Source organism: Diceros bicornis, chromosome 13 (assembly GCF_020826845.1).
Source record: "Diceros bicornis minor isolate mBicDic1 chromosome 13, mDicBic1.mat.cur, whole genome shotgun sequence".
Lineage (NCBI taxonomy): Eukaryota > Metazoa > Chordata > Mammalia > Perissodactyla > Rhinocerotidae > Diceros > Diceros bicornis.
The window spans coordinates 5,207,256-5,219,768 of NC_080752.1; the positions used below are offsets into that span (position 1 = coordinate 5,207,256).

General features: G+C 45.6%; 1 protein-coding gene across 1 annotated transcript in view; it reads left to right on the top strand.

Moving 5' to 3' along the window:
• The first annotated feature begins 252 nt into the window (after positions 1–252).
• RIMKLA (ribosomal modification protein rimK like family member A) overlaps positions 253–12,513 on the top strand; it is a 32,384-nt gene continuing 20,123 nt past the window's right edge. The window contains exon 1 of the mRNA XM_058552090.1: positions 253–479. Coding sequence (XP_058408073.1) covers positions 317–479 — 163 coding nt within the window. The 5' untranslated portion in view covers positions 253–316. The remainder of the gene's footprint in view (positions 480–12,513) is intronic.

The window sequence follows — 12,513 nt, forward strand, 5'->3', positions numbered from 1 at the left end:
CGGGCACGCACGCCCTCCCTCGGCCCGGCCGTCGCCCCCGGCGGCTCCGGGATCCCCGCGGCTCGGAGCCCCGCCCGGCTCCCCTCCCCCGCCGCCGCAGGCCGGCCCCCGCCCCGCCCGGGCGCCGCCGCGCGCTGATTGGCTGGCCGGGCCGGCGGCGGCGCTGCGCGGCCGGGCAGATTCGCTGGGTCAGGGCTGCAGAGGCGCCTGGCGCACCGGCGGGAGCGGAGCCGTGGCGCTCGCCCGCCCGCCCGCCCGCTAGCCCGCCAGCCCGAGCGAGCGGCCCGGGGCGCCGGGCGCCGCCAGCCTGGCCGCCATGTGCTCCCAGCTCTGGTTCCTGACGGACCGGCGCATCCGCGAGGACTACCCGCAGGTGCAGATCCTGCGCGCCCTCCGGCAGCGCTGCTCCGAGCAGGACGTGCGCTTCCGGGCGGTGCTCATGGACCAGATCGCAGTCACCGTCGTCGGCGGCCACCTCGGTGAGCCAGGCGGGCCCCGGGAGGGTGGGGGGGCGCGCCGGCGTCCCCGAGAGCCGGCCGGGTGGGCGCGCGCACCTGGGCCTCCTCGAGCCGAGTCTCCTTCGGGCCCCCAAACCAGCCGCTCTCCCCCGCGAGACATCTCTAGGTTGGAGCAAGCCTCTAACCTTGAGAACTTCCTTTGACCACCACCATCTGCCCTGAGGCCAAGATTTGAGAACGGGATTTAATTTACTTAGGGGACTTTGTTTTGGGAGGAACTCGAATTCACCTGAAGCCGCCTGCAGGTCCGAGGAAAATCAAGTGCTCACCTCAAATTTGATATTCTGCTTGCATCGATAGATACCCTGTCTGTTTAGATTTATAGAAAACCCCACTAAATTTACAAAATTGCCATTAAGATGAATGTTTTTAAAAGTTTTTCAGGCGTGTGTAAGTATCAGTAATGCACTACATGGAATATTATTTCCCAAACTAGGAACCTGCATATGGGGAGAAATCGAAGAAAGATTGGAGTCACCTCTTGAGTGCAAAGTGCGAGAGTAGATCTTTGATGGGTTTTCTTTAACTAATCCTTCTCCCTAAAAGTGTTGAATTCTGATTCCAGAAAAGCCAAGATTTCAGGTACAGACCATTCTGGCCTCACTGATTTCTCCACTGCTGTGTTCAAGAGACTTTTTTGGGTAAGATATGGTTATCATCTGTGACCCTGACCTCAAAAGGTTAAATATGTTCTTAGATATTCTTAATTATCTTTAATACAAGTGGTCTCTGACTTAGGAATCTGTAGTTTAGGAGCCTCCCCCTGGCTCTTCACTTCAGGGGGATCCCGGACTCAAGGGGGTTTGGGCCCAGATGAGGGTGCCTCTTGGGATACCATTCATATTATTTCAGTCTGGTTAAATAAGGTCATAATTTGTTACTTTTCTCTGGCAGGGGGAAAGGGATTCCAAATTCTGAACAGGCTACTTACAAATGAGAATTTGAATATGAGCAGTTTCTAAGTGGAGTGTATCTGATATTAAGTGTCTTATATTTAGTCTAAAACAGTGTCTGTCAACCGTGAAGGGTACCCTCTCTCTCTCGACTTGCTAAAACTCTCAAAGTTAGTAAATGTAGAACCAGATTCCTGAACAGGGAATCTGCAGACCTGGGTGCTCGTTATGGCTCTGCTGGTAACAAGTATCTTGGCTTTGCCCTGGTCAAGTCACTTTATGTCTTTGAATCTCAGGTTTTCTGTTTATAAAACTAAGGGCCTCCGCCAGCTCTAAAATTCTGTGTGTCAGTGCCATACTTAAATGGGATAATCTGTTGTATTTTGCTGATCTAGACCTAGTATATATGTCTTCCCACCCCTAGGGTCAGTTTGTTTGCTCTTCATTTTATTTATTTATTTTATAGCTTGTAAAAATGCCTTTTTTGAGATACAGTAAGCAAAATTCCACATCCTGTTCCTGCTGTAGACCCATCACACATTCTGTGAAAGAGTAGGGAAATACTCTCTATTTTGTATCTGCAACCCCCTTTTTAAAGAATCAGTCCTGGAAAAAGAAAATTAAATTCTAGTGGTGCAGGAAACATTTAAACCCCTTTGTTTAGTGTCTAACATTTTACTGGAGTTCATGTGTGAATATATCTCAATCTATTCAGAAACCAGGAGTTACTTCTTTTTAAACTACAGGAAAATCTACATAGTTATTTTTGCCTGGTCGATGGAGAAATTGAAGACAGGTATTTTTTTGATGCAGTTTTAATTATTTGCTAATGCCACACACAAACCACAACACGTCACGTGAACCTATTAGGTCACTATTTCTGCAGTCCAAAGCAGTTGAAAGATTTATTTTTTGTGGGGGTGGATTAATTAAAGCACAGTGAAGTGAGTTCTGTGAGAAAATTGAGCTCATTTGCTTTACTCAGTGCTGAATAGTGACTAGAATAGTGCCTCGCACATAGTAGGCACTCAGGAAATTTTTTTTTTTTTTTTGTGCGGAAGATCAGCCCTGAGCTAACATCCATGCCAATCCTCCTCTTTTTGCCAAGGAAGACTGGCCCTGAGCTAACATCCGTGCCCATCTTCCTCCACTTTATGTGGGATGCTGCCACAGCATGGCCTGACAAGCAGTGCATTGGAGCGCGCTCGGGATCCGAACCAGGGTCGCCAGCAGCGGAGCACGCACACTTAACTGCAGGCTGTGGGGCCGGCCCTCAGGAAATATTTTTGAATGAATAAGATGTGCGCTCTATTTCCCAGTTTCTTCTGTAGTCAAACTGTAGAAAACTCTTGGCAATTTGCTGAGCCAAAGTATTCCTCTGAAAACAACTCTAAATTTCCTGGCTTTGAAATACAGAAATAGCTAATTATAGTGATATCAATGCTATTGCCCATTTGAGAATTATTGAATGTGAGAGCTGGAAAGGACCTTGAGATCATCCATTCTAATCTCTTCATTTTACAAATGAACCTGCTGCTCACAGAGGTGAAGTGACTTGCTCAATGCCATTTAGCTAGTTAGCAGCAAACCCACAGTGGAAAGCCTGATCTCCTAATTGCAGCCCAGGGATATGGAGTAAGTTTGCTGAGGATGCCTGCCGCCCACAGTGCCTTTCTCAGTAGATGTGGAATTGAACGGAATTTAATCAAATTGAGTCTAGACAGAGACTTTGCAAATAATTTTATAGTTTAGGAAGTTAAGGTGCCATCTTGACAAAGCCTTCATACCTCCGCTCCTTTCCATTCTTCTTGAGAGGCGTGTAGGAGTGGATGGAGTCAGTTTGGGACAGACAGGGCCTCAGAAAGTTGCTTAAATTCATTCCTGAGTGTCCCTCTGTGGAGGCTAGTGGGAGCCCAAATCCAGAGATAAGAATTTCGGGTTATATCTGGAAATAGGTTTCAGATAAGAGATGAATAGTTCTGGATTTAAAGATTGCAGTTATTTTAGATAAGATCATACATGTAAGCTGAAAATGCTATGCAAATGCAAGGTTTTATGATTATTATTTTTAACCCAGTGATCTCCCTTACTGAGTGTAGATTTGGGTGGGAGACTACCGGAAAGAGTGGAATGACCTTCAGGTCACTGAAGCAAGCCTGGAGGAAACACCTTCCTTTCACTTTCTGCTGAGTGTAGCATTATGAGAATTGTATCCATCTCTGTCTCCTTTCTAGAACCTGCAAGTTCTTCATTCATTTAACAAATATTTATTAATTGTTCTGAACCCTGGGGATAAGATGGTGGTGAATGTGGCACCAAAATGCACATAATAATAGTCATAGCAAAATATATATATTGTTTATTGTGTGCCAGGCATGGTTCTTTTTACATATTAACTCTTATAAACATCAGTAAGGGCGTCTGGGCACATAGTACCAACTGGGAGTTAGGACCAATACTCATTATTGGTCCTAACTAATAACTACTTAACACTAGTCTCAGCACTTTCTGTTTTCTCTCTTCCACTCCACCCCATGCATCAGCCTACACTGACCACTGTGCCCCTTGCACTGAAATTCCCTCTGCCTGAGATACCCATTTGGTCCAGCTCCCTCCCACATGATCACTTTTATTGATCCTTCAAATCCAGCTCAAGTCACTCATCTCTATCAAGTCTTCCTTGAATTCCCTACCCTGCCCCCAAGCAGTCTCTGTCTTCCATCTGCTGCCAAATAGCATTGCACACACCTTTTAAAATAGCATTCATCGTATTTTATCTATTTACAAAGTTTATCTCCCCCATCTCCCTAAGTGACTAGAGATTCCTCAAGTGTGTGTTCCAGTAATGGTACACAGTATGCCTTCAGTTAATGTTTGTTAGTTGACTGAGTGAAGTGCCTTAAAGGCTAATTTGAAGTATATGAGACTTTTACTGTAATTAGTTTCTGTGTTTGAGAAATCAAGATTGGATGTGTAAATGTTTTTGTGATAAGCCATTATATGAGAACAGAGTCATTAATGTGAATTAAGTTCTTTGACCACCCGTTGGTCTTTATAATTAACTGTCTCAACAAACAAGTGTAGTCACAAACTCAGGGACAGATACCAAGACAGAAAAAATAAATCTGACCTGGAAATGAGGGTTCATTACAATTTGTCCCTTAGGAGCAGAATGATTCAGCATTCCTTCTCTTACTTTCAGAGCTAAAAGCTTGGTGGCCACACAGCAATTTCTAGGTCAGGTTCTTTAAATTAAGTGTTCTGTAATACTTTTACTTGGTTCTTGATAGTAGTCAGGTGAGTAAGATTTAAATGTTTGGTTGGGGGTGTGGAATCCTAACTAAATTTGTATGAGGAAATGGTATATTGCAGCCTTACAAAAGACAACAGAGGCCTCATGGAGAAACGATGGCCTCCCGTTACTGTGCAAGAAGACACTGGCAGGAAAGGGGTCCGTGCTAACCCTTGTGCACAGAGGTTGATCTTTAACCTCAGTGGGTCCCTTCTAAAGGCCTGTGTCTGACACCTTGTAATCCGAATAAAGCACCATACAACACCAGTGGAAAGGTCAGAGAGTGAGTGGAAGCATCTACCATATTATGTCTCCAAACTGACCTGAATTCTGAATGGATACATTTTACCCATGGGTCCACATTTATATCTGCGGGCTGACCTCCGGGACTGATGATGGGCTGGATGTTTAGTTTCTAACAGTGGTTTTTAGGGACTCCTCATGAGCTGTGTTGGGAAGAGTTCTCGGCACTGTAGATTAGGATCCTTAGTGGATCTTAAAGCCCTACTCATAGATTTCTGAACCACCTGTTGCTGCTACCATAACACTTCCTCCAAATCTGTTAGACTTGCCTGGTGGAAGAGGGTACAGCCATCATCAGAGAGGTCCATGTCATCCCCATCCCTCTGCACCTCCTTGTCACTCCCCTTACTAGCAGGGAGTCCACTGACATCCAGGTATGTCAATGCCAGCCTTACCTCACTCCAGCCTCTTGCCTGGCCACCTTACCCACTTCACTGAGAGACTTCACCTTGTTAGGGGTTTGTATTGTTTTAATGCAAACCTATAACATGATCTGAAAGTCTCAGTCTGTCTCTATTTGATCTTTCACTATTAAAAAGTAACTCAAGATTCCACTATGAGAAAGTGATAAATTTAAGTTACTTTGCACTGAGAAACTAACAGGATTAATGGTTCTTCATTCTTGTAACTATTATTACTTTAATGTCTTTTATGTGTCTTAATCTTCCCAACAATCCTACTCATTCATTTATTTCACTCAACAAATATTAATTGAGTGCCCACTCTGTGCCAGGCATTGTGCTAGGGACTGGGGATACAATGGAGAGTAAGAACAGCCTCCTCTCTCATTATGATTTCATTCGTTCATTCATTCATTTGGTCAACAAATCTGTTGACCACCTACTATGTGTAAGGTATGGTTCTAGACACCAGAACAAAACAGGCAGAAATCCCCTGCCTCTCGAAGAGATTACATTCTAGGTGGGAGAGAGAGAGTACAAACAAGATAAGTAAAATATATAGTATGTTAGTGAAAAAAGGGCTAAGGAGAAAAAAAGGGAAGGGGGATAGCATGTTTCTGGAGGTGGGGGAGGGGACTGCATTTTTAAATAGGATGGCTGGGGTGGTCCTCATCCAGAAGATGATGTTCAAGTAAAGACCTGAAGGAGGTGAGGAAGCAAGCCATTTAGATATCTGGGAGTAGAGTAGTTTAGACAAGAGGGAATTGCAAGGAGACCAGTGTGGCCAGAGCAGAGTGAGCAAAGGGGTGAGTGTTAGGAGAGGAAGTCAGAGAGGTGGGGGTTGGGAGGGAGCAGATGTATAGGGCCTGTGGGTCGTGCAAAGGCTTTGACTTTGACTCTGGATGAGCTGGGAATCCACTGCAAGGTTTTGAGCAGAGAGTAATATGACCTGCCTTATGTTCACAGGGTTGTTCTGACCAGTGTTGAGAGTAGACTGATGGCAGCAAGGGCAGAAGCGGGAGATCACTTAGGGGGTTATTGCTACTGTTCGGGTGAGAGATGATGATTGTTGGAGTAAATGATTTCAAGGGAGGAGGTGAAAAGTGACTGAATTTTGGATATACTTTGAAGACAGAGTTGTCAGGACTTGCCCAGTGGATCAGATGTTGGGCGTGTGGGACAGACTAGTCAAGGAACACTCCAAGGTGTTTGCCTGAGCACTAGAAGAGGGAAGTTTTCCATTTACTTATGGAAAAGATGTGGGAGGAGTTGGTGAGGATCAGGACTCAGTCTGATATGCCCATTGAACATGCAAGTGGAAATGTCTGGTAGGCCGTTTGTCATGTTGATTGGGATTCAGGGGAAAGCCTTGAAGAGAGCAAATGTAGGAGCAGCTCCATACACCTATCAAAGGAGTGACTATAGATAGGAGAGAGAAAAGGTCCAAGGACTGCGCTCTGGGGCACTGCCCTTAAAAGAAGAGATCAGAGAACTTGATCTCTCTGTCTCTGCCCTGTGAGGATATAGTAAGAAGGCAGCTGTCTGCAAGCCAGGAACAGGGTCCTCACCAGAACCCAGTCATGCACCCTGATATCAGACTTCCAGTGTCCAGAGCTGTGAGAAATAAATGTCTGTTGTTTAAGGCTCCCAGTCTATGGTATTTTGTTATAGCAGCCTGAGATGACTAAGACATTGCTCAAAGGGGAGATGAGTTTGAGAGGCTTTTCTTAAAGAAGGGAGAAATAATGGCATGTTGTATGCTGGCGTGAATGATCCAACAGAGAGAGAAAAAATTGATTAGGAGAGAGAGGTGAATTGCTGGAGCAGTGCTGTAAGTGAATGGGAGGGGTTGGGGTCTGTTGCATATTTCAAGGAGTTGGCCTAAGCTAGGAGCAAGGACACTTCAGCCATTATAATAAGCGAGAGGGTAACCTATATGGCACAGGTGCAGGTAGGTGGATAGATGTGAGCGTGGGAGCTTCTAGAGAAGTTCTTGTCTGATTGCCTCAGTTTTTCTCATTGAAATAGGAAGAGTGAGAATGAGAAGGAGGGGAAATAGTGAAGGTTTGAGGCGAGAAGACAATGTGAATAGTTGTCTAGGTTTTAGGGAGAGTGAGTGGATGAGGGAGATCTAATACTTGCCAAGCAGCATTAAGGGTGCTCTTGAGCCCAGTCAGCAGGTGTGTATATTTTTTCTCCAGACATGTCCCATTGCACAGGAGGGCGCACCAACCAGGCAGAGAGTTGGGTCAGTCTAATCAGGGTTGTGGTTTAGCCAAGCAAGAAACAGGTGCAAAGATTTGAGGGTCTATGCTATGGTGCTTGACTATGGAATGTAAATAGGGTGAGAGGGAAAGTGAGGGTATGAAGAGGGTGAGGGACAGTGAAAAGATAGGGGATCCATACATGGTAGTTCCTGGTGGGGTCAAAGTATGGCTGGAATTGGGGCACTAGACAGAGCAACCTGGAAAGATTGGAGACAGTGGTTGGAGACTGGAATTATGACAATTGCACAGAGTCTAGAATGTAACCAGGAATGGTGGCTGAGGTGGGGTGGGGGACAAGATCCTTGGAGGAAAGGAGGTCAAGAAACTGAGGGGCCTGCGCATTGGAAGACTTCTCCATAGGGTTATTGAAATCACCAATAAATGTGACAGTGGGAGAGTGCGTGAGTCTGGAGCTAAAGCTTCAAAGACGGAGCGGGAGTGAGCGGGGGGTCTGTAGATGACTTGCACAAGTGGGGTGATGTGTCGTCTGCTGAGAGTCAAGCTGGGTGTTATAGGGGAAAGGAGAATGGTCTGGAAGCTGCAATGAGGAGCAAGAGGCACGTCTCTCCTGCCTCTAGGCCCAGTAATCTGAGTTGTAAGGGAGAAAAAACAGTCACAGCTTGGGAGGCCTGGGGAAGCAGTGTCATTGGGAGAGCCAGGGGTTGGTTGGACTCAGAAAAAGGAGGTGAAGGGAATGCTCACTCAAAAGATTGAGGACGAGGGATTTGCTGCCCATTGATTTGAGTCCCAGAGGGCACAGTGGAGACAGGAAGAGGGGAAGGTGGGATTAGAAAAGGCAGTGTCGGGGCCATGTGAAGTTTAGAGTCCAGGGAAATGACTTGGCCTCCGACACTGGAGTCTTGGGTGACTGATAGGAAAGGGAGAAAGGGCTTGATGAGATTTGTCTTTGTGGTTGCAGGAAAGATCTTATTGGTGAAGTAGCGCAGAGGAGGGAGAACAGTTTCCACATTCCGGGACCCTTCCATTTCACAGACTAGGAAACTGAGACTCAGAGAGATGTTTGTATCTTGCCAAGCTGTGAAATGACAGCAAGGAATTAAATCAAGTCTCTGACTTGGAGACCGGTACTTGGTCACTCTGCAGAATTCCTTTCATCTCATGAGTTCTCAACTCCTTGAAATGCCTTGGCAAATATTTACATTATTCCTGAGATATCCCTGAACTCAGTGCTTATAAGATACCATAGCTTTACCACCGATTTGTTTGTGAGAGGTAGACTTTATGCATTTGTTAGTGTTACACGTTTCTTCTGAGCCCAGAGGCACTGAGTCAACATCTCCTTTCTGAAATTTTCCTTGCTTCTCCCTCAGACGTAACCACCTACCTGTTCCCTCCTCCTCCTGTCACTGTACCCTGATGTGTATGCCAGCTAGAGCACTTCTCACTGTGTTACAATCAGTCGCCCGTCTCCCTACCCCCTGCCCAAACCAGACTCATGACCCTTCTGAATACTCAGGCACTCTGCACAGAGCATGAACAGCATTAATGACAGCTGGGTGTTGTCTTCTTCTTAAATTCCAGGGATGTTGCTTGTTTCACTCACACTCCTCAACCCTCATGCCCAGCCCTAAGCTGGTGCCTGTTCCTTATCTGTCGGTGGCCCTCGCATGTCCCTTTCGCCCTTACTGTTTGATAGCACCGTGGCCGCACTTTTAACCACCAGCACCCAGATCTCTGTCTGAGGGCTTCCTCTGGTCACAGGAGCCCACTTTGCCCACATGTGCATGGAAGCCAGAAGGGCCAAGGAATTAATACCATACCCCTGGAGCAGCTCTCACCCGAAGACTGAGTTGGTGTATAAAAATGATAAATCGTCAGCTCCATCGGCCCTCGGGGGGAGTAACTGAGGCGTGGGCACTACACCATTTCCCAGAGCTGCCCAGGGTGGTCACTCACTTGATAACACACCCTCTTTTTGCTGCGTTCCCTTCTCTAAGCCCCACCAGTGTTTTCTGAAATTACCACCCTCATAAACCCCTTGCACTTAGGTCCTTGTCTCGGGGAGTGCTTCTGGGGAAACCCAAACTGACGCCAGTCTTGGCCAAAGTAGGTGCTAAGTGAATATTCGCTGAATGAATGAAACAGGAAATGTGTGGTGAGTGAATGAATGAATGGATATTAAGGTTGTGTCTGTCTCTTTCTCCATAAGGAGACCATAAGTTCTGGGTAGGCAGAGACCACTTGGTTCATCTTTGTATTCCTGCTTAGTGTGTCGGACTCATCCCAACAGTTCAATAAAGGTTGAATTGAATTAAATGACCTCAAAGTTGCAGTTGGTGGAAAGAGAAGGTGGCTACTTAATGACTGTGGGTGTTGATGAGGTGGATGTGAGATTCCTGTGGGTATTGTGACACAGAACTTGAAAAGGGAATGAGGAGTGGCTGTAGCACCTCCTCATTAAGAATAATGAGGAAGTGCTGGGTCGGGTAGAAGGACCAGGGAGGACCTGGGGAGTGATTGAAATGGCCTTGTCATGTTTCGGATGACACATCCTCCTCAGAACGCAACAGGAAAAGATGAAGTGCTTAATGTATTATCCACTTTATTTAGGTTGTTGATTCCTCTCTGATAACTTGCAGAGCTCCCTACCAACCACTGTTTCATGATCCCACTAAAATAATGGTTCTGAAAGCTGCCCCAAGTGAGGTTCTTGTTTGCTCTCATGCTGCAGTGTCCTGCTATTTTCTTATTTCTGCTGCTTGCTTTGTACATGAGGGTGTTTTCTAGTGTTTTCTAGCATACTAGAAACCAGTTTAGTTTTGAAGCTTTCTTTTGTGAAGTCCAGGATGTATGTGTGTGTGCACATAAATGAGTGCTGTGTGCACATAGGTTGGGAGGCTGGTGACCCATTATGCATCACTTCTGTGTAAATGCAAAGACTTTTACAGTCAGATCTATTGCAGGGATTCATATTACAAGACACCGTTAGTTTAAATGAGATAATATATGTTAAAGTTCTTAGCAAAGCTCCTAAAACACAACAGACGCTCAATAAAAATGCTAACCAAATTCAAATCTGATGAATGCACCTTTTCTTTTTTTTTTTTTTTAAATTTTATTTATTTATTTTTCCCCCAAAGCCCCAGTAGATAGTTGTATGTCATAGCTGCACATCCTTCTAGTTGCTGTATGTGGGACGCGGCCTCAGCATGGCCGGAGAAGTGGTATGTTGGTGCGCGGCCAGGATCCAGCAGCAGAGCGCAAGCACTTAACCGCTAAGCCACGGGGCCGGCCCTGAATGCACCTTTTCTTATCCGTGCTGCTTCTTCCCCCTCTTGGTATGCACGTTGAGAATGGTTTTAAATTTTTAGAGCTCTACTTTCCAATAATGATTTGCTTATTTCTAAAGCTATTACTTCTCTGTATTATAAACTGCATTTCTTTGCTATGGCATATACAAATGTGAAAGTCTAGTTTTGTAGAATTAACTTAACTGGATATATAGGTTAGAAAAAAACAGGTTCAATTCTTTGGGAAAAGTTATCCTATTCTATCTTGTTTTTATTTTTTATTTTTTTATTATATTTATTTATTTATCTATCTATCTATCTATCTATCTATCTATCTATCTATCTATCTATCTTTATTCCCCAAAGCCCCAGTAGATAGTTGTATGTCATAGTTGCCCATCCTTCTAGTTGCTGTATGTGGGACGCGGCCTCAGTGTGGCCGGAGAAGAGGTGCGTTAGTGCGCGCCCAGGATCCGAACCTGGGCCGCCAGCAGCGGAGCGCGTGCACTTAACCGCTAAGCCATGGGGCCGGCCCTATCTTGTTTTTAATATGTTAAAATATTTCCAAATATAAATAATAGAGAGTTCAAGAGGAAATCAGAACACCATTACCCAGGAAAATAGATTATTCTTTTTAGAAGTAATAATATGGAGAAAATATTGTTGTGCTTTCAAAAAGTCAATTTAGACTAGGTTGGCTATTGGTTGTACTAACTAGTTTGGGGGTCTGATCTCTTCCACTATTTTGAGGACCTGTGTGGGGACAGAGTGATGTTTTTAGTTTAAAAAAAAAAAGTAGTTCGAGGCTTAACAGTAAATCTCAAGCCCAATGTAGGAGTCTGGGAGACCCCAAATATCCCAGAAGCAACTTGGCTTCCTTTGCCCAGCCCTGCTCCCCAGGTCAAGTGATGCCAAGAGCAGTAGGACACTTAATCCCATGAAATCCCTTGTTATTTGAGGGCACGAGCCTCTCACTGTTGAGGGCTTTCCTTCTACTCACTGGCAGCCAAGCAGAGCCCCGCCCTCCCTAATGTCCTGCACCAGCTCTTTATTCCCTTAGCTTGAGGCCTATAGATTGCAGTGGAGATATTGAGGATCCTGGGAAAGGTGACACATTAAGCTCCATCCCGTATTATCAGGTCCTGTCAGGAGAGGAGATATTAATGTGGAGAGGGAGAGAGATTACTAAGTTGGTTAAAGGTCTCAGAATTCACTGACAGGTTTGCCAAGGGCCAGCCTTAAACCTGAGTTGTGGTTGGCTATGGCTGTGTGGAACTACCAAAGCCACGGTGAGTGGCAGCCTCTTGTCTCCTACTTCTAGAAATGGTGATTTAGACTAGGTTTAGATGGCACGGGGAATGGGAATGAACAGGGGCAGGTGAAGGTGCCTGTGGCAAGGAAGCTGGAGCTATGCCATTGGGCAGAGAAGTAACTGGTTGTGCAGATGTATCCCTAACCCTGCCATGTCCCTCTCTGTACAGAGCTGGACAGCCAGCACAGTCAGAGACCAGACCTGTCAAACTGCTTGGGAGAGCCTTTTTGGCTACACTTTAACCCATTCCATTCTTCATTTATTAAAGGCTTCAGT